Genomic DNA, 22289 nt, shown 5'->3' with positions numbered 1-22289 from the left:
AGTTTTTTTCAGGTTTAGCTTTATTTATTTAGTGATTATTATTGTTATTATTAATTTTTAAGGGCGTTTTAACGGCTAAGGTCATTTCATGCCCTAACATCCAAACCTTCTATCTTAGTTTAGTTATATCCCTTCTGAGTGCTATAAAGTTCTGACTCCAAACATTCACTTGTAAACTAATTGCCATCCAAGCTTTAATTTATCCTTTTAAAATTCTTAATTTGGAAGGCCAAATGTAGACAAAAATCCCATTTTAGTGATTATTATTATTATTGTTATAGTGTGTAGAAAAGGTAGTTTTTTTAAATCTGTATGATTTTTTAATAAATAAAAATGCTTTTCTTATATTGCGTTATTTTACTCACACCTCATTACCTTTTTTATTGTCTAATGAATGACTGAGATGAATCAAATATTATATATACAATATCAAATATGATATATATATAATACAAGTTAGAAAGAGTTTTTAACAAACATTCGAAAAAGTACATGAAATATAGAATATGTTGTCAACTCATAAGATACAAATAAAAAATGGACTACAGTTATTGAAACAATTAATTGGAAATTGTACAATTTTTATAATAGTTTTTTATAATTCAAAATGGGAAAATTAATTTGATTGGAAGAAGAGATTAAATAAACAGTAGTAAAAATTTATATAAAATTGAATAAATTGGTTATATTTAGTGGTCTATTGACCAAATTAATTCTTTCAATTAATTAATCTTTGTACGTAAGGTTTTGGTTGAAATGAAAAAGTTAGCGTCACGATCAGGATTCAAACCCAGCCAAAGGTCAAGGGTTTGAATCTCACTCGTGACACTAACTTTTTCATTTCAAACAAAACCTTACGTAAAAAGATTAATAAAATTTAATGTCGGACTACAACAGTTTATTTATTGGAATAATCTGTTTTATCACTTGGAATAATCGGTCTGGCTGGGCCGATCATGGACCAAGGCATGGGGGCTTCCCAGATGGATGTTGACTATATATAATGTAAACAGTTTTTATCCATATCCAGGAAAAGGGCTCTAAACATCAAGTGAAAATGTATAAACAAATAACTTTGTAGGTGAGCCCTAGGCTTCGGTTGGCTATAGGCACTGGGCGGGCCTTCACCCACAACCGTCAATCAGTGGTCTTACCCTCCCAATTCTGTACAATCACAAAATATGAGCATATTTCAACGGGAAAAAAAGTTGGCATAAAGAAAGCAGTTTGTCGCATAAACTCGATTATCTTTTAGTTCTTTTTTCTTAATTCAAAATAGTCACAAATAATTTTTTGGTATTTAAAAACTTTTTTGTTGAAGCAGTTATTGAATTTTATAAATATTTATCCTATGATTTACCATTAAAACATTATACTTAGATTGTAATGTTTACATATTTTGGTTGGAATTTAAAATGCTTATTATTTGTAACAAAATCTTATGGTAGTATTCAACATAGAAAAACCCCAAACTAATTATTTATGCTCATTATTCTTAACAGTATTTTTGAATTAGACTCCATAAAAATAATTATGAGAATGTTATAACATTTTGCCTATGAGTTGTTGATGGGTTGACATAATTTTATTAGCTTGATAGGGCTGTATGTTTGCACAAAAACATATTCAACAGGTATTTTATAAGAAAATGGTTAGAAATTAGGTGGGTGTTATAAGCAGTGATAAAAAATATATTTCAAGCAAAAAGAAAAATACTAAATTTTGTTAGGGAGGGTAGTTTATTATTTGTTTTGATGTTGACCTTGTGATGCTTAAAGGGATAACAATAATTCTGTATTGACCAAAATTGTTTTTTCCAGCTCCAAACAGGATTGTGATAAGAAAAAAATTAAAATATATTTATTTGTTAGATATATTTTGTTTGAGGCCTGGATGGTAATGTACCTTGACCTGGAGATTAATTTATGAACAAACTTTTCACAGTTTTTGAATTTATGTTTGATTCTGAAAAAGAAAAAAGTCTTATATACAGTGTTTTCAAATTGTTTTCCTTTGTAGATTCGACCATGCGTAGTCATTTATGATATTAATGCTACAAACTGCAGAACATTTAAGCAATGCTCAAATGCACCTGGAGCATTCTCTGGTAACACACTGTATTTATTAACAAAACACTGTCTACATGTAATAGTATCAGTCTTAAAATGTTACATTGTTATTATTATTATTAATAATAATATGTGTTTTTTTAGTGACTGGTTGTTTAATAATTTATTGGAGTTGTGAGAATGAGTTAGTTTAGAAAAACACCTTTTTCGTTTTTTTTGCTGACGTTCCGACCTTTATTCGGGGCATCTTCAGGGCATAAACTGTGGTGCTATTCTAGTGGTGTCGTGTTGGTTTTGTGTGAAATTGTTGTGAATAGTACCACATTTTATGCCCTGAAGATGCTCCGAATAAAGGTCGGAACGTCGGCAAAAAACAATAAAAGAGGTTTTTTCTAAACTACCTCATTCTTGACTGCTTCTCATGACTCCAACGAATTAATAATAATAAAGAAGTAAATTCATTGAATTTGAAATTTTTTGATTTATATAAAGAAATCTACAATAGAAAATGGGCGATAGTCCATCTGACAGATTAGTGGTTTCATCGAATAAAGCACATTAATAATAATTGAATAACAGAGGAAAATTATAAATATTATAATGATCTATGGAATTTGTAGATATATTTTATTTTTAACTTACAGATAAAATCATTAAAGTATTAATGTAATAATTCTTTCCTCCAAACAAATAACATTTTCATTTTTTTTCTTAACAATCTGCATGCAAGTATTATAAACAATATCCAAATACATGCCCATGCAGAATATTTTTAACCAGGGTTCTGCGTTGACTCGCCACTGTTTACATACGAACAATAACCCTTACAATAATGTGTGAACATTATTATTTTTAAAAAAAGTTTTATAATATTTATTGTACAAGGAACAAGAAATCTCACTGCTCTGTATTATTAATTTTTAACAATTGTCATAATGACAGTATGAACTTTGTGGTAACAACGAAACACAATGCATATGGAATTACTTATGATGATCGCTCCAAGTTTTCAAAAGGAATATTCAGGTAATTTTTAAAATACATAAATAAATTTAAAAAGAAAGAGATGGAACAGTAGCTGAAAATTAAACTACAGTTCAATTTACTGAGAAGGTGTACTTTAAAACTAAGAAGGGTAAGTTTATTATCAAATTTTTAATTTTTTTTAAATTTTCAGAGGAGTAAAATTTTGTAAGGGTGCTTTCTAAAGGTATAAACATTCGTTTTACTCAACTGTTATAGCAAACCAGTTCAGTTTGTTAATTTAATGCTTTCAGTATATCACCTTTTCTTCTATGAAATTGAAAGGTAACATTTGATTGGATTAAAGCTTTGTTGAAATTCGATGAGACATGAATGAAGTAAGTTGATATTGAGATAAGATTAAGCACATTTAAGTTTTCTTTTGATTTTTTAAAAATATATTTACAGTACAAAGGATTATACAAAATTTACAGTTTATTAATGTATCGGAGCTTTCCTAATGCACAAACAAATTGAATTTCAGGCACAACGAAAACGAGGTTCATGTGTGACTGCGGAAAGTCTTACAAGCACAAGCCGAACCTCTTGAACCACAAACGGTTGGAATGTGGAAAGGAGCCAAGCTTCCTCTGCCCTTACTGTCCTCATAAGTCAAAACAGAAAGTCCACATTAAGGTGCACATAGCATCGAAGCACATGCATATGAACAATATTGTGTAAAATTGTAAAACTGTACATATATAATAAAAATTGAATTTGACCGACTGTCGATTAAGAACCTTTGAATCTTTGAAAAAAAGGGGGGTTGTGATGTTTTACTATGCAGTGAAATTTTGCTGAATTAACACCTTTTTGATACTCGCACTTAGTAGTTGTTGTTTAAAAGCCCAAAAAGCACTTAGTTTGAGAAAGAGCACGTTTCGAAAACTTTGGCCTTTGTAAAAGCTGGACAAAGTAATAAAACGTTTTTCAGAAAAGGAAGAAGTTGAAACTTCGTATTTGGGGGAGGAAATGAAATTTCATATGACCCAAAGAATGAAGGCGTCCTACGGTTACAAGGATGCGGAGTTCGCCTGCAGGAGGTGCGGTTTCAGGACCAAGAGGATCAACTCGCTCAAGAGCCACATGTTTTTCACTCACCACGAAATATTTTCATGATACAAGTTTTCAAATAAAAAAGTCCCATAACGTCACCTCTGCCGGCCTCTTCATTTTTCAGTTTTATTCCTGTTATAATTTTACACTGTTAACTTTCAGGAGTAAAGGCGAATGCTTCGGAAGAGTACCGATGCTCAAAGTGCGACAGGACTTATAAATACAAGAGGAGCCTGGCTCAGCACGAGAATTACGAATGCGGGCAACTTCCTCGTTTCCACTGCCCGCACTGCGATTATAAGTCCAAACAAAAAATACACCTTAAGATCCACATTGCCAAAAAACATGCTAAAATTTATGATTTATGAAAAATCGGTTTAAAACAATGACTTATTAACGGTTGTTATCGACTTACCTTTCAATATAAATTTGTGTATAAATTGTCTAAATTTTTTAAAATAACCCACCTCACCACCTATTAAATACATACAAAATATGTCCGTAGGTATGTTTTTTTTCTAGTCTGTCATCTTGCTAAAGTGGCAAAAACTTGTATGTTGTTCAAAAATATTTCCGTCTTCAATAATAATACTTGGATATTTTATTGGATGAATAATACATAATACAAAAAATAAAAAAGTATAATCATATTCGTCTGCTGGAGGACAGAGCATGGACGAATTTTCAACTGCAAACTTGGTTCATTTAGAAGAGCGACTAGTTCTTCTGAGAGAACTAGCGGTTAAAGTAAAAAGTGCGAACTGCTGGCAAAATAGTACATTTTCGTCAAAAATTCAGTTCAGGTCTCAGATTTGTTCGAATTGTCAATTTAAGCATATATACTTGACAAAACATACTATAAAAAAAGGCTGTGAACAGGCAGTATGATTTTTTTTAACACCCAAAGCCAATTTTGATGATATTGAATCCCACGTTTCAGAGTTAGATTTTGGGACAATAATGCGATTTTTGTAGGGGTTTTTAAACTGAATTTACTTTCAAGCCTTGATGGAGCCGAAACAAGCTGCTGTCATATTTCAACAACAATCAGCATGGTTTTTAGCCAAAACCCTTTGTTAGAAGTAAGTACAATTATAGAATCCATGCTGAACTGTAGGGTCACTTATTGAGTCTGTCTTCACTCATGTGTTTGTTAAATTATTCAAACTCTTGTCAGCTATTGCGCCATCTTCAGTGAGGAACTCCCAGCATCAGATTCACTTTTTAAATTCAAATCCAGTACTATTTATGTTTTTGGGCTGAAGATGGTGAAATTCTAAACTGAATGAGGAACTAAGGAATAGTTCCTCACTGAAGATGGCACAATGCCGAAATGTGTTTGAGTATTCAACAAACCCGCAAGCCAAGACGGGTATAAGTGACCCTATGCTGGTTCAGTACGAGTTCGCTGGCTCGCAGACCAACCTATCAACATCAGAATGAAAATATTTACTACTGAGGGTGTCAAATCTCTTTTTTTCAGTTTACAGTAACTCGGGGATTTATAAAGACGTTGGGTTGTTCTGCCTGTATTTTTGTGTGTTTCTCTGCAGAAACGCTTGGTATTTTTTGAAGGGAATTTTTGTCCATGAATTCCACAAGACTTGTTTGGAACAAGTTCGTCACAACAGATTTTTCTTCCGATCTTCTTTTTAATTTTGTTTTTTGTCTGTCAATGCCCGCAGGTACCGTCTTCCAGTGTCCTACCTGCCCCAGGACGTACAGGCACAGGACATCTCTAATCAACCACCGGCGGTTCGAATGCGGAAAGGACCCGAGCTTCATATGCCCCTTCTGCCCCTACAGGTCTAAGAGGAAAGCGACTCTCCAGGGTCACATGATATCCAGACATGCCGAAGAAATCCGACAACCCGGGATGCCAAATAGCTAATCCCAACGGGTCAAATTTTAACAAATCTTTATAACGGTTTTAAAACGCATACCTTAAAAGTATATAAACTTGTAACTTTTTTTAAATGATAATTTTTACGGACTGTCTGGTCTTTTGGAAGGTCCACCGGAGAATTTCTCGGTACGGTGTCGAAGGAAAATCGTCCTTGTTTCAGGCATCAAATAGAGAACGCCCTAAGAATGCTTCTAGTGGGAAAAAAGAAGAGTTCCACCGTTGTTCCTATATACCAAGCAATAAAGTTTTTTTAGGCGCATTTGTCTAAACAAAACTTGTCTTGTATTCTTAATTTAAATAAAAACAATTTTTTACATTTTGTTTCGTACCTTAAGTCTTGTCAATCGGAAAACAGAAATAACCATAAAAGGAAGTTTGTTCAATCAGGATATGGTGACAGATGATATCATTAGAGTTCAATCCAGCAGAATCCACAATAAAAAATGTCCAAAGGTTGACTTACTTCTTCCCTCTTCCCTTCCTGCCTTTTACATCCATATGAAACTTTTTAATAGAAAAATTTCAGTTATCCAACGGTTAATGGTCTTATGACAACTACTGCCATAACCTAAGAAAATAGAAAGACCTGATTTTCTCTTCGTCGTTAAAAAAAATGTGTGGTGATTAGTGACTGTTAATCGATAATTATTCAGAGATCGTGAGATGCTGTCTGGTGTGATGTAGGTTTCAGAAAAACATTTTCTTTGAGTCCTGAAGATGATCTCAATAAAGATCGAAACGTTGGCACGATAATAAAATGTTTTTCTGAAACCTACATCACACCAGACCGCATCTCACGATCTCTGAATAGTTAAAACAAATATTTTCTAGAAATTGTACACTGGCCAAGTGATTTTGAAACACAGCTTTAATCAGGCTGACCGAAGAAAAACGCCCTAGTCCATTGAGACATATTCGGTAATGATATATATAAAAAAATGTGCATGTTAATTTCATGTCCTCTCGTCAAATTTTCTGAACAAAAGCTAAAAAGAACCATATATTCTGTTTTTGCTTTTTCAGATGTGTCATATCAGGTCAGGGAAGAGAGTTTCAGTTGCCCAAATTGCACTAGGACTTACAAACATAAAGTCAACTTAACTTCACATATGAAGCACGAGTGCGGTCAGGAGCCGAAGTACCATTGTCCTTATTGTGCCTATAAGTCGAAACGTCTCGGCAACCTCAAGACACATCTTTTCAATAGACATAATGACAAACTGTGACCGTCGTGACGATCGTTTGCTGACCGTTGTTGAACTTTTCCAGGGTCTTCAACGAACCAATCTTTCCAATGCCCGACTTGCCCGAAGACGTACAAGTATAAGCGAAATCTCTACAACCATAAGAAATTCGAGTGCGGCAAACCGCCGGGCTTTTTCTGCCCGTTCTGCGAGTACAAGAGTAAGCAGAAACAGTCCATTAAATCTCACATCGCTTGCCGACACCGAGACAAATTGGAATTCGACTTTAAGATTTAATAAATAAAATTATTGTTAATTTTTTTTTAACTTGTTTTAATAAACCTGCCCTGCGCACTATACCTCCTACTATGCCGTGGGGTTTTGGATCGCACATTTTCATTTTACAGGAAAGACATTTTAAACATTGACTACAAGCTGAAGGGACTTGAAATAGCAAATATTTTATTAACAGAAGGGATGATATAATGTTGACTGTAATATCAAAATAAGACAAATTTTGACGTGGTTTGTCAATAATATATACGCTTGTTTCTTGGGTTGCCAAATTAGCTTTCATAAGGTGCGGTGTTTATGATAATTTATTGGATTGAACTTAATTTATTAGTGTGAACGAAAGGGATTATTTAGCCCTGCCCCATGAGTGTATGATTCTGGAAAGTAAAAGTAATTTATTAGCGAGAATGGAGTGAGTTCAACCCGACCCGAGGAATATCGAGTACTTGGGGGATTGAACGTGACCAGACTTCTACGTTTGTAGTGATATTTATTTTCGACAACCTGAGGTACAAATGAGAGACTAGCATTTTAGAAAATCGACTTAGTTTTCATATAAAAGCAGAATCTGATACAGATCGAGACGCACAAATGGCTGCAAGTTGAAAAATATACATGAAAGTCAAGAAAAAGAAGTTCAAACAACGACGATGACCTCAGTTGTTTGTCGACCCCTTAAATTTTCCCCATTATTATTATTGTGGTGACCACCTGCAGTTACCAAGTCAAGCACTAGTTCAGAAATGATCTCGTCCAGCAAAATGAATAAGCATGCAGCAGTCCTGTTTTTAAGCAGGGGCACTGCCCGCTGACTTCCTCGAAGCCGACCACTCAGCTCAACAGCAAGGGTACTCGCAGCATCAGCTCTCGCTCATGCCTTCTCAACTGCCGATTTGGTTACCGACTACCTGCTGCACGAGTCCTCCCTCTGCCGAGTCTACAGATCCTCTATATCGAACACTGTCAAAGACCTTGACCATTGACTCCACACACACAACACCAGCCCTTATCAAGGCAACCAAAACTCTTGGTCTCTAAAATTATTATTGGAGAGGAATATCATATTTGGGTGTAAGGAGACGATTAGATTAGAAATATAAATAGCAAAACTAAAAAAAAATGTACTCCCCAGAAAAATGAGACCTTTTGTTTGTTTGCCCTTATGTCTTCTGTTTTCATATTTTATTTTAAAACATGCTCTCAACAGCATTTCATAATTTCTGTCCTTAATCTTCTTTTAAACGAATACACTTGTTATTTGTTTGTAGTTTAATTATCCTATTGTACTCGCAAAAGTCGTAACTCTCCTTTTTATCCTTTTCCTGCGTTTACAGAAATTTTTTGACTTGATGACTGCCAACCGCTGATCTTGGCGATTTTTTCTTCCAGACAATGAAATCTTCCCTTGCCCGGAGTGCAACAGGGTGTACCGACGGAAGTCGAGCGTGAAATACCACATGAGATACGAATGCGGGAAAGAGCCTTGCTTTCAGTGCCCTTTCTGCAGCCACAGGTCGAAACAGAAGCAGAACCTGAAGAAGCATGTGTGCTTGAAACACCCTGAACATGTACGCACCTTCGTTCTTTTACAGACATCTTCTTTTCTATTTCATTGTGTTATTTTTTTCAGGCGGCCAGATTCACAACGATGGTCCGAAGGACTTGAGAAGTTGTACGTCGCGGCCAAGTCCCCTTGGACTAACAAAGCAACCGCTTTGGACTTCTGACTAACCGACTTCTTTGTTCTAGACTTAGATTGGACGTGCCAGAGATGTCAAAAGCCATACAAACACAAACGGTCACGCGACGCCCACCTTAAGTACGAATGCGGGAAGCCACCCCTGAACAGTTGTCCTTTCTGCGGACACAGGACGAAGCTCAAGAAGAACTTAAGATCCCACATAATTTTCAAACATGCCGACCAATACAATCAATGAAGAATACGTTAAACCTTTCGAAATGTTAAAAAACAGTATTCGTTAAATGTTTGTAGATTTTCCTAATAAATTTCTTTTAATAGTTGATATTTGTTCTATTTTCAAGAAGAATGCTTGTGATTTTTGCCTTTTGGAAGTTAAAGCACTGCCAGAATAAGAAATGATGGCTCTTTAAAAGCTTTGATCCTTAAAAAAACTCATTAACATTTTTCTTAAAATAATTAATCTTTAAGTAAGTATTGGTTAAGATAAAAAAAAGTCAGTGTCACGACAGGGATTCGAACCCACGACCTTCGGCTAAATACGCCGCTGCTCTACCACTTGAGCTATTTAGCCGAAGGTCGTGGGTTCGAATCCCGCTCGTGACACTAACTTTTTTATCTCAACCAATGCCTTACTTAAAGATTAATTAATTGAAAAGTATTTATTTGGTCAATCGGACCACGAAACCTAATCGATTTTTCTTAAATATGTGGTTTAGGGTCCGTTCCTTGATGATTATTTATTGGTCAATTGACCAAGTTACATCTTTCAATTAATTATTCTTTCCATCTAAGGTCTTGGTCGAGATAAAAAAGTCATTGGCACGAGCTGGATTCGAACCCACGACCTTCGGCTAAATACACCGCAGCTCTACCACTCTCTCAATTTAGCCGAAGATCCGTGAGTTCGAATCCCGCTCGTGACACTAACTTTTTTTATCTCAACCAATACCTTACTTAAAGATTAATTAATTGAAAAGAATTTATTTGGTCAATCGGACCACGAAACCTAATAGATTTTTCTTAAATATGTGATGTTTAGGGTCCGTTCCTTGATGATTATTTATTGGTCAATTGCCCAGGTTACATCTTTCAATTAATTATTCTTTCCATGAAGGTCTTGGTCGAGATAAAAAAAGTCAGTGTCACGAGCTGGATTCGAACCCACGACCTTCGGCTCAATACGCCGCTGCTCTACCACTTGAGCTATCATGACAAGTCGAGGCCGTGGGTTCGAATCTCGCTCATGACATTGATTTTTTTTCTCGACCAAGACCTTACATGGAAAGAATAATTGGAAAATGTAACCTGGTCAATTGACCACTAAAACGTAAATGAATTTTCTAATAATACTACATCATCTATCAAATACAGACAAACCAACATACATTTCCATGCCATTCATTCTCGGCCTATCACATAAATTAAACACATTTCTCTCTTCTGACAACATTAAAACAGCTTTCAAAAACTATAAAACAATTCACGCACTTTTTTCCAAAGTTAAAGTTACCACACCAGTAACAAATAAATCTGACGTAATTTATAAAATCAATTGTTTAAATTGTCAGGCAACTTACCTCAGTATTACATCCCAATATCTGGATAAGAGAGTAAAAGCAACATGTCTATGATTGCAAAAAACCCAAACAAAATCCTACAGCACTGGCTACCTACCATTTTGAACACCAACACAATTTCGACTTCAACAATCCAAAAATAATACACATAGAACAAAACAAACACAAACGTAACTTTTTAGAAATGTTTATTTAGAAATCGTGAGATGCGGTCTGGTGTGATGTAGGTTTTAGAAAAACATTTTCTTTATCGTGCCAACGTTTCGATCTTTATTGAGATCATCTTCAGGGCTCAAAGTGTTTGGCTTCTGTGAAATTGTGCCTTGCGTGTCGTGTCGAGAGGTTTTAGAAATGGTTTAAATCAGCAGGGATAAACACAGCATCAATTACAGAATAGATACATGTAAACTCAGTCGCAGCTACTCTAATATCATTAATCAAATTCAATATAGATAACATACATATATCATAATCATTTCACACAAAACATATAAAACAGTCATCACATTCCACACATCAAACATTTCTACATAGCCTAATTTTTCATATTTCTTTCCTTTCCCTAATATTATCCCCGTATATATAATCCTGAAAGGATAATCAGGCCGAACCATTCCCCCTTTTTTCCTATTGCTGCTGTCGGCTCCTTTCATCTCAAAGAAGCCGACTCGTCATATAAAAATGCCTTTATATTCCCGACTTCCCTCCCCACTCCTTCAAAATCTAAAAAACCTAAAACATCAATATCTCACTGGCACTCTCAACACGACAGACAAGAATGACACAACTACACGGAAAACCAGCACTTTAAGTGAGTACAAAAACTTTGATTGAATCTAAAATTTTTTAGCATTGTATAAATTCTTTTTTTTTTATCTAAAATTTTCTAGCATTGTATAAATTCATTTTTTTCGCATCCTACATGTATTTGTAAAATTTAAACAATGTTTATAAATCCCAGGCCCTGAGGATGATCTCAATAAAGACCGAAACGTTGGCATGATAAAGAAAATGTTTTTCTAAAAATTACGTCACACCAGACCGCATCTCACGATTTCCAAATAATCATTTTTCTTAAATTTAAATTAAAGGATTTGTCGAAAAGGCCATTGTCACCATGAGCCAAATCGACCATTGGTGGAGCAGTACAATAGAACCATGTTTACACTTGACTGTATCGTCTTCATCACAATTTTATTGTTTAATTCACTTGGTTTAATATCGTTTTAACGTTTTCCTATTCTTCTATTAAGCAAATTACAAAAAGGCCTACCATTTATGCCTGCAAACTATTCAAAAGTAAAGTTGAATTTGGATTTTATAATTTCAAATCTGCACTTGTCTGTATATACAGGGTGTTAGTCTAAAATAAGATTTATTTTGAGTGTGAATTCGACCTAGCTGATGACAGCACCTGGAGCCCAATCTTGGTGGCTGGGTGGATAAGACTAAGGTCTGACTCCGGATTGCCAACACCCAGAGTCCTACAATTTATTGCAAATTCCAAAAACTGGAATTGATCTGGGAGAAGTGATAGGCTCTGTACATGAGTGTATACAGGGTTGAAAGTCAATACTGCCATGGTGGATTCACTAAAAAAAAAAAAAACAGTTCAGTGCCACCAGAATGAGGTTTCTGTCTTGGCTCTTTATTGAAATATTAACATTTTTGTGATATTTGTCTAAAAACATAAAATTGTAATTTCTCAATTCTATTATCATTAAAATATAAATCTGACCTTTATTTCGAAAACTACAACAAATTTTCCACAAGTTAGCATTTCTTTTTTTTTAAATACTCAATTGTGGCTTATGCAATGACTTTTCTATCAAAGTTGCCTTATTTTATAAGTATTCCAAGGACATACTCACTTTTACCTTTTTTTAGAGCTTTTCTTAATGAAGTCTACTTTGCAAGGTTAAAAAATGTGACATAGAATCCAAGGAGAGCAGCAACTCAAGAACATCGTAAATGTCATATTTTTAATGAAAACATTTATTACTTGGTAACAAAAATTAGATGCATTCTTCTCATGGCATGACCAGCGAGGTGCCCTGAATTGACCCCACTAGATTTTTAAATATGGAATCACTTAAAAGTTCAGTGTACAGCACACCCATGGAAACAAGGAAACGGCGTGCAATGACATGAGGGAAAGAAGGGAGGAAAATGGATTTTTGTTACCAGCTAATAAATATTTCTAAAAATTATGACATGTAGATATTCTTGGGTTGCTGCTCTCCTCGAGTTCGAGATGACGTTTTTCAACCTAGCAAAGGATATTTCACTAAGAAAAGTTCTAAAAAAAGGTAAAAGTGAGTATGTCCTTGGAATAATTGTAAAATAAGATAACTTGGTGAAATCCCTGAAAATTTTGATGGAAGAGTCATTGCACAAGAACACACAACTATTTAGTATTTCCAAAAAAGGGTTTTGCCATTTGTTATTCTTTGTATGGATACTGTTTATTTGCAAGTGCGCATTTTTCAACGGAAATGTTTTCTCGTGGAAAATTGACTTTATTAATTTACTGTACTTTGCAGCATAAAGGTCAGATTTGAATTTTAATGATGCTAAAGTTGAGAAATTACGTTTTATCTTTTTAGACTAAAATCACAAAAATGTTAATATCTCAATAAAGTGTCAAGATAGAAACCTCATTCTGGCGGTACTGAACGATGTTTTATTTAGTGAATTCACCATGGCAGTTTTGACTTTCAACCCTGCATTCACTCATGTAGAGTTGGGTCTTATCACTAAGTACCAGTTCAATTCCAGTTTTTGTAGTTTGCAAAAAATTACCGGCAGGCCTTGAGAATCACCCACCCCGCGTGTTGTCCGGGGTCAGACCTTGGTCTTATCTGTTCTCCAAGGTTTGGCTCCAGGTGCTGTCATCACCTAGTTCAGATTCACGCCCAGCATATGCAGTTCCTAGATCCAAAACCATTCAAACATTCTTAATTATTTCTACGCCATTCACACAATTAGGGTAGTGGAGTACTCGATATTCTTCCACCACCCTTTACACCTATTATATAATCACCTGACTACATACACACTAATAAATACATTCAGTCTCAATATACACAAAGAAACACAAGACGAATATTTGTAAAGTACTATATGTAGTAAAATAGCCATGTTACCTTTAAAAATTGAAACAGTGGGCCCAGATACTTGCTGCCATAGTACAATTCTAATATTGGGTGGCATCCCTAAGCACTCTATATGGAACCAAGAAATGACATAGGCGGATGATGGTGGTGGTGATGAGGATACTAGGAAGCGAAGTTTGTGCTGCCCAGGCACTGCAGTCTTCTGGCTTATTGTACCTTTCAAGTTCCCTAGTTCGGTGCAATCGACTCACTCTTGCTTCTCAGAAGTCTTAGGTCATTGCCTGTTGCTGCTATAATTTCATTCCCTAGGTATTTTTCTATATGCTAGGTTATGTCTCCATTGAACCGTTGCTTCGCATTCGAAGATGTTATGGGTGGCTGTTTCTTCTTTCTCATTACATAATCTGCAAATGGGATCATCGTTATACATGCCCGTGTTATATAGATGTTTTCTCAGATGTCAGTGACCAATTAATAGCCCTGTCACTCCTCTGGCCCTCTCCTACTGCAGCCGTGAGTTTGCCAGTCTTGGTTAGGGTTGTTTTAGTTTAAGTTTACTGTGTTTAGCGTCCCTAGAGTTTGTCCATTTCTGTTTTTGTTTTATTTGGATCCATTCTGCAATGTAGGATTCTGTATTTGTTTTTGTTATCCCAAGTATATGTTCGGAGCCTATGGTCTTGCAGATCCTCTTCTGCCCAGTCTCTCTGCTTTCTCATTACCCAAAATTCCTCTATGCCATGGCACCCAAGATATCATCAGGTTGTGCTTCTACACGTTTTGGAGATTTTGAATGCATTACTGACTAATTTTGATGTGATTCTTTTACATGCTAATGCTTTAATGACTACTTAGATGCTGGTTAGATCTTACGAGGATTTTTTTGGCAGTGTAACCTCTTAAGATTTTCTAATGCACAAGCAATAGCGGCATGTAATTCTGCTTGAAAGACCGAAGTTTACTTCCTTCGTTTGATTTGGAGCCACTGTATTAAAGAAAGTTGTTCTGCACAGTCTGCAGTATGGCAAAGTATACAGTAAAATAATCTTGTTTCCTTTAAAAATCAGAACATTGGACCAGGTACTCGCTGCTGTACTACAGTTTTCTTATTGGGTGGCATCCCTAATTACTCTCTACATGGAACTAAGTAATGACACCCTACAATTAGGCAGAACATATCAAGCAACCTTTCTCAGGTGTACATTCTTATTTATTTACCTACCATTCATTCAGTTAGGATGGTGGAGTACACACCTTACTTCTGACACCTATAACTAACCTGAGGATCAATGAGGTACCTATTCCTTCATGCTAATAAATCCTTTCAAACCTAATCCACACTTGCTAGGGACCCAAATTGTGTTATATACTATAAATAACCCTGTTTCCTCCAAGAATCGGAACGAGGGACCCAGATACTCGCTGCTTGCTCAAGCACGATTCTCTTCGGGTGGCTCTCCATATGGAGCCAAGGAATTGCTCCCTTCCATCAGGAGGGACACATCAAGCAACCTTTCTCAGCATTCCAGAAACACGCTTGCTTTGGCCGAAAAGTAAATGTCCGTGTGTAAAGTTAAACTTCAATTTATAGCTGATTTTTATTATTGCCTTAAATTAAAAAAAAATGTTTGTTTACTCTTAGGACAATAAGATTTTATCAAATCTCAGAACTAAGTCAATACTAAGTTGTGGGAATTGTCGTTCCATGGAAGGGCTGGGTATATTTTATTTTAAATGTATGCCAGTTTTTTGGGCCCAGTTAAAAAAAGTCAAATTGGAAATACATAATTTATAAGTACAACATATCCCATGATTTCTGTTATTTTTAATGTTTGGACGTTTTTCGCCAGGATACGAACTCTACAGTTGTCCAAATTGCAACAGGCAGTACAGGCATTCTTCAAGCCTTTTTAACCACAGGAAATACCACTGCGGGAAAGAAGCCGTTTTTCAATGCAGCCTTTGCCCACACAGGACCAAGTGGAAGCATCGCTTAAAGACTCACATGGCGTTAAAACATACCGACAGTTGTATATCGGGGTTTTCTGAAAATAAATAAAAATAAGAGCTCAAGTCTTTGATTCCCTGCCCTTTCACAACAAGGACTACCGTGGTAGCAAATGATCTGACATTATGCTTTTTCAGGACAGGAAAGTTTTCCTTGCCCGGATTGCCCAAAACAATACAAACACGCAACCAGTCTTTTTACTCACAGGAAATATGAATGTGGGAAAGAGCCTCAGTTCCATTGTACCAGTTGTAATTACAAGTCGAAGAGGAAGCAAACCCTCAAGGCGCACTTCGCTCTCAAACACCCAAGCCAGATGAAAGACTGGCACTTGGTTTGCAAATCCAACAACTGCTAATTACAATATTGTGAACCATTATTTTATTCTCTTAAAATCTGTCCTTAACAACAGTTCAGTTAAACAGTTGTCAACATTTTAAAATAAAATTGTTATTCTATTCCATATTTTTTCTTATAAAATCCTTATTTTTGACTGGCATTCAGGACGGTTTTTAATGTGTGGTGAATGTTTTTAATTTTCAGTATTCCTTCGCTGATACTCTAGTTCAGAGTTCAGGAGTTCATAGTTGAAATGGAATACTGAAGAAAATCGTATTTCGCATGAAGATTCTTTCAAAGAAAACCATACACTCAAAGACAGTTTTTTAAAAATTATTATTTGGAGATCGTGAGATGCGGTCTGGTGTGACGTAGGTTTTAGAAAAACATTTTCTTTATTGTACCAATGTTTCGATCTTTATTGAGATCATCTTCAGGGCCTGGGATTTATAATCATTGTTTAAATTATACATTATTATATATTACATTATTATATATTATTGTATAATTCATACAATGTTTATAAATCCCAGGCCATCTGAAGATGATCTCAAAGATCAAAACGTTGGGATGATAAAGAAAATGTTTTTCTAAAACCTATGTCACGCCAGACTGCATCTCACGATCTCCAAATAATAATTAAAAGAACAAAAAACTGACTTTGAGTGTGTTTTCTTTAAAGAATCTTCATGTGAAATACGATTTTCTTCAGTATTCCATTTAAACAGCCAGTTAACACATCTCGTCGATCCTTCTAGTCCAATGTATTCAAATATGGAATAACAATGGCTTTTTTTACAGCTCTCTTCGTCTGTACAACTTGCTCCAAGAAGTACAAGCACTATCCGAGCTTGTACAATCACAGGAGGTTCAGCTGCGGGAAAGAGCCTGGTTTCTGCTGTCCGTACTGTCCTCACAAGACGAGACTCAAGACCAACCTGAGGAAACACGTCATCCTCAAGCACCCCGAGAAGATAGCAGAGTGGCCAAAAATCAATTTTGACTTATGATTTTAAATGCTAGCCTTGATGTAATAAAATCACCGTTCTCTCACATTTTATTTCAATTTTGTTTTTGTTCCGTAGGTCTCGCCGGAATCAGTAAGAGGAGATACGTCTGTCAAACTTGCTTCAAAAGTTACAAACATGAGCGTTCGCTCAACACCCACGAGAAGTACGAGTGTGATAAAGAGCCGTTGTTCTCCTGTACGTTTTGCAAGTACAAAGCGAAGCGGAGACAGTCTCTCAAATCCCACATCGTACACAAACACCCAGAAAACCTGAACGCCTGGATGTCTTCTAACACAACCTAGCTCCCCTTCACGGAAAAAAACCCGAACAAGTGGAAGAAATGTACAGAATTAAAACCATTACTGTTGTAAATGGGAACAAATAATAAAATGATTTTAAAAATTATGAAATTTCACACCCTAAACCATCTCCTGTCCTAATCGGCTTCAGGGCTGGAAGGTTTTCTCAGTCACTCATACTGTTGAGCATACAAAGCATCGAAAAACCTAAATCTCGGTTCTGCATATGTGATATTTTATCTTGGTTGGCTTAGGACTTTTAATGAATTTTATTTTCCCATTAAGACCAGACCTTCCGGTGCAACGGGTACACCAAACAATTAAAAGAAGAGCTTTCAGGACCAAATGCGCTTTGAATTCGGTAGAGTTTCATTTGTAAAAAAATGTCAATAAAACTAAAAATCCATTGTTTCATGAAACATCCCAATAGAAATGTACTTGGATGCAGTTGTTTTCACCCTGATCTTAAACGGACTGTAATGCTATCAGACATTAAGATTCAACTGGCAAACACGTAAATATTTTGTACATTTACAAATGAATAAAAAGTTTGGTTTATTCTGTATTACTTTTTTCTCCTTTAAAAACCTCCACCTTTAGTGATTTGATAGTTAAAATAAATTGCCCTACAGTAATAAAAGGTCGAGTACGGTTCAAATAAGCAGAATCAAACAATCTTCAAATTCCACTAATTTAATGTGTATGTGTTTTTGTAGGAGATACAGAGAGACCGTTCGCCTGCGTGAAGTGTAACAAACGTTACAAGCACAAAAAGACCCTAGTCTTCCACGTGAGATTCGAATGCGGACAACCGCCAGGGTTTGTCTGTCCTTATTGCAGTTACAAGTCCACGCGGAAACAGCATCTGAAAACCCATTTCTTCTTCAAACACCTGGACAAAAGAACCTCGTGGCCCAAGCTTTCGGGCAAAATGTATCCAAAATATTAAATCGAGCATCAGAAGAGAGGACGGGTTTGTTCTTTTTTAATTTCAATTTGAACCAAAAATTTTCTAAACAGCCTCCCGGCCATTCTGCTCTTTTTTCTTTCGCGTATATTATACTAACAATGGAACAGCAGTGAAACCGCATGAAAACAGTATTTGAGGGCATCAACCGTTTCAAAGATTATAAGACCAAAACTAGTATTTTCATTTAAACATCAAGTGCATATGAAAAAGTTGCATGCACCATTTATATGTACATTTGTATGTAAATACATATTTCTAAGTACTAACAATCAAGACAAATCAAATTCTACAATAATAATTTAAATTATTTTTTCAGCCGATAAACGCTTCCCTTGCCCGGTCTGCTGGAAGACGTACAAGTACCAGAGGAGTTTGAGCAGGCACAGAAAATTTGAATGCGGGAAACTGCCGAGCTTCTATTGTCCGTTCTGCTCTCACAAATCCAAATTGAAGGAACACCTCAAGTCCCATGTAATGATGAAACACCCGACGGAGAGGCAAATGTGGCCATTCATTGCGCGACCGCCTCCAAAACCACCCTGTACCAATATCAAATAAAAAACAAAAATTATTTCATTGTTTTTTTTTTTATGCCTTAAAAAAAGATTTTCTTGTTCATTCTGTGGGTGAAAATTAATTTTTCCTGCTGGCCAGCCCGGGCCTTTTAAAAATTATTCACCTTTTGATCCGGATGACAAATAATTCTGTCAGTTTTCACAGTTTGATGTTTAAGTAGTGAGATTATTTTAGGAAGAAACCAAAACCCTTTTTGAAATAGAAAAAATAAGGTTTACCGTATGCCTGTTAAACGAATAACAAACAATCAGCAAGTATAAGCATTTATTACAAATGATATAAAAAAAGCTATCGCGATCATTGAATTGACATTAATTTTTTCTTTTCCAGGCCCCTTCGTTTGTCCAGTCTGTTCGAAAAAGTACAAATACAAAAACAACCTTGTGAGTCATAGGAGGTTGGAATGCGGGAAGGAGCCCATGTTCCCCTGCCCTTATTGCAAGCACAAGTCTAAACAGAAGCAGCACCTTAAATCCCACGTAGCTCTCAAGCACCCAGATGGCTTGAAAATTTGGCCGCAGATATCAGCCTCCTTGCCAAAGTTACTTCCTCAGTATTTGTACAATAATGGATAATGTTTTACGGTCAGAAAGCGACCTGAAAAATACTCGAAACATGATGACGCTTATAATAAGCAAGGATGGATTGCGTTTAACCGATTTATTAAATTAATTATGTCAACTAGAAAATACATTTCTTTAAAGTAAATTTCAATTGAATACATCAAGCTCCCTTTCTCTGATTGTACGTTTCAGATGCCACACAACCGAGAGAATCTTCACTATCGCCTGGAAATCTGAACACAGAGAAAAATGGAGAAATGAAGATTTCAGTTGGAGCTAGCTTTCTAGACTTAAATTTTTAGTTATTTCGTTTAATGATTAATTTTGAACGGTTGTAGATTTCACTAAAAGACTGAGGGTTTTTATTTTGTATATCTACTTAGTGTTGTCTTCTTCACTGATTTTGAAAATTCGGGTTGAAAGGGAGTGAATGTGTCCAGAATTCTAGGTTTGTATCGGGTGTTGTGTGTATGTTAATTTATTGGATTGAATGTTTTCAACACAATTTATTAGTGTAACATGTGTTAACCTCACTCTATCCCCTAATATGCCGCGAGTCTTGCATTGCATATTTTCATTTTACAGGAAAGACTTTTTAAACATTTTACTATTGCTGAAGGGTCTTGAAAATTAACAGAAGGGACGATTTAATGTTGACTTTTTAATATCAAAATAAGACAAAATTATGACATATGTCAATAAAATTTACATTTGTTTCTTGGGTATCCGACGTGGAATTCAATTGAGAACCCTGCCCCGAGAAATTTCGAGTAGAGGAGAGTGACTGTGACTTTGTGCCGGGTGTGATATTTATGATAATTTATTGGGATGGATGTAATTTATTAGAGTAAAAGGAAGGGTTTAACTTTACCCCAAGGAGTATTGAATGCTCTGGGGTGAGTGTACGACTGGAGATTAAAAGTAAGTTATTAGTGAGAATTGAGTAAGTTCATCCCCACCCTAGGAATATGAAGTACTGTGAGGGATTGAATGTGACTGGACTTCATTTTTCTGATCAGAGCCCAAAAAGAGAAGAAAAATTATGCAGAGGACCAAGGACGACCTTAGCTTTTTGTCGGCCCTTAAACTTCCTGCATTATTATCATTACAAGTCAAAATACTCGGCAGTTAACAATATCTGTTCATTTTAATGCGAGAAAAGGTTGAATTTGATTTTTTTTCTCAACCAGTTATTGAGGTTTTGTTAAGTAATTTATTATTCACCAGAAAAGCCTACCAAGCACGCCTGACACCAAAAAATATAAATAAAATAATAAATAATTTTATTTCATTTTGTTTCTTTTCATTGTTAATTTTAGCACGAGGCATGTTTGTGTGTCCTTCCTGTGGAAAACGGTACAAACACGTTCAGAGCCTGCACAACCACAAGAAGTTCGAATGCGGCCAAGAGCCTCGTTTCAAATGCCCGCATTGTCCCCACAAGTGCAAACAGAAGCAGAACTTGAAGAAGCACATCGTTGCCAAACACCTGATGGGAAAAGATCGAAGTAGAAACAACACCAATTCTTGTAGATTAACTATTTAAAATTTCTGACAATAAAATCTGACTTATTTAATTTTGAGTCTGTCTGTTTTTCCCATCGGCTGTTTTCAGATGTTCTGATTTATGGACATTTTTCTCACAAGGTTTCGATTTCGTTCACTAACAGAATCTCTTTTTCAGATTTAAGATGCTGTAAGGGTTGTTGTTGAGGAGGGAGTGGAGCTGGAAAGCGGGATCATTTATCTTTACGCTTGAATCCGGGAGGAGATAAAATTGACTGGTCGTTGTAACCGACAATAATGATGTTTTACTCCTGTGTCGTTTTATTCACCTTCTTACCGGTCCTTCTGTTTCTCCTTGTGCATGTTGTTCCTAGCCAATCTGGTGACAGTTGCAGCTCTAGCCCAAGATTCGTACAAGATCCTAAGGGCTTTTTTTAAATTTTTCTTTGTTTTCTTTTATTGGTTTTTTTAATACAGCTAGAGCTCATGACTAACGCCTCGCTTTGTTTTAGTGCATGCCTCTCGCGTTCAAACACCGGGCCCCTTGGGGCTTGTTGGCTTATCTCGACCATTTTTTGATTCTAGTCATTGGCTACTTACCGGGTTTCATATTCAAGTGTCCGGACTGCTCCAAGCAGTACAGGCACTCGCAGAGTCTCTTCCGTCACAGAAAGTACGAATGCGGGAAGGAGCCACAGTTCGTGTGCCCCTTCTGCAGCTACCGGACCAAATGGAAGCAGCACCTGAAGACCCACATCGGGGTCAAGCACAAGAAGTTCGCCTCGGCTCTCACCATGATGTAAATCCATAAAATGAATTATCAAAATTCTATCACATTCGAGAATGGAGTACCTTTTAAGGGCACGTAGCTTTCAGATTATCGAATCAAACCACTCCTTGTTAATTGAACAAACTTCTAAAGTTATAACACAAATTAAACATGAAAGTGTATTATTTATGAAAATTATAATTTGTAATATAAAGGTAGAAGAGTTAAATAAATATTATTAACGTTTTCTTTAACATTTCTTTATATTGGCCCTAAAAATTTCTAAATTTAATTTGGACATCGACTTCAGGCTTTCGTTTTTTGC

General features: G+C 35.8%; 2 protein-coding genes and 2 long non-coding RNA genes across 7 annotated transcripts; all 4 read left to right on the top strand.

Annotated features, from left to right (window-relative positions):
- The first annotated feature begins 1323 nt into the window (after positions 1 to 1323).
- On the top strand, positions 1324 to 3592 carry LOC106667347. Of its 4 annotated transcripts, none has more exons than XR_002909876.1 (5): positions 1324 to 2107; positions 2955 to 3095; positions 3247 to 3279; positions 3347 to 3430; positions 3577 to 3592. It is a non-coding gene; the product is annotated as an uncharacterized LOC106667347 (long non-coding RNA). The 4 variants fall into 4 exon arrangements; XR_002909877.1 differs by having other exon boundaries at positions 1863 to 1896; positions 2020 to 2107; positions 3347 to 3588; XR_002909878.1 differs by having other exon boundaries at positions 3012 to 3095; positions 3347 to 3588.
- Positions 3593 to 6846: 3254 nt separating this feature from the next.
- Positions 6847 to 9374, top strand: LOC112126279 (zinc finger protein 425-like). The gene is made up of 6 exons (XM_024225040.1): positions 6847 to 6972; positions 7078 to 7277; positions 7317 to 7458; positions 8922 to 9100; positions 9163 to 9204; positions 9282 to 9374. Exons 2-5 carry the CDS (start codon positions 7164 to 7166, stop codon positions 9196 to 9198), a joined length of 471 nt encoding a protein of 156 aa, XP_024080808.1. The 5' UTR covers positions 6847 to 6972; positions 7078 to 7163; the 3' UTR covers positions 9199 to 9204; positions 9282 to 9374.
- Positions 9375 to 12682: 3308 nt separating this feature from the next.
- On the top strand, positions 12683 to 16390 carry LOC106667348. Its single transcript, XR_001340552.2, has 2 exons — positions 12683 to 13126; positions 15775 to 16390. It is a non-coding gene; the product is annotated as an uncharacterized LOC106667348 (long non-coding RNA).
- A 1906-nt stretch (positions 16391 to 18296) lies between these two features.
- LOC112126291 (telomere zinc finger-associated protein-like) lies at positions 18297 to 19121 on the top strand. Its single transcript, XM_024225089.1, has 2 exons — positions 18297 to 18553; positions 18867 to 19121. The coding sequence occupies exons 1-2, from the start codon at positions 18382 to 18384 to the stop codon at positions 19106 to 19108; spliced, it is 414 nt and encodes a 137-aa protein (XP_024080857.1). The 5' UTR covers positions 18297 to 18381; the 3' UTR covers positions 19109 to 19121.
- The last annotated feature ends 3168 nt before the right edge of the window (positions 19122 to 22289 follow it).

The sequence above is a fragment of the Cimex lectularius genome, unplaced genomic scaffold (assembly GCF_000648675.2).
Source record: "Cimex lectularius strain Harlan isolate CLEC.00 unplaced genomic scaffold, Clec_2.1 scaffold10, whole genome shotgun sequence".
Taxonomy (NCBI): domain Eukaryota; kingdom Metazoa; phylum Arthropoda; class Insecta; order Hemiptera; family Cimicidae; genus Cimex; species Cimex lectularius.
This window is presented reverse-complemented; position numbering and strand designations above follow the sequence as displayed.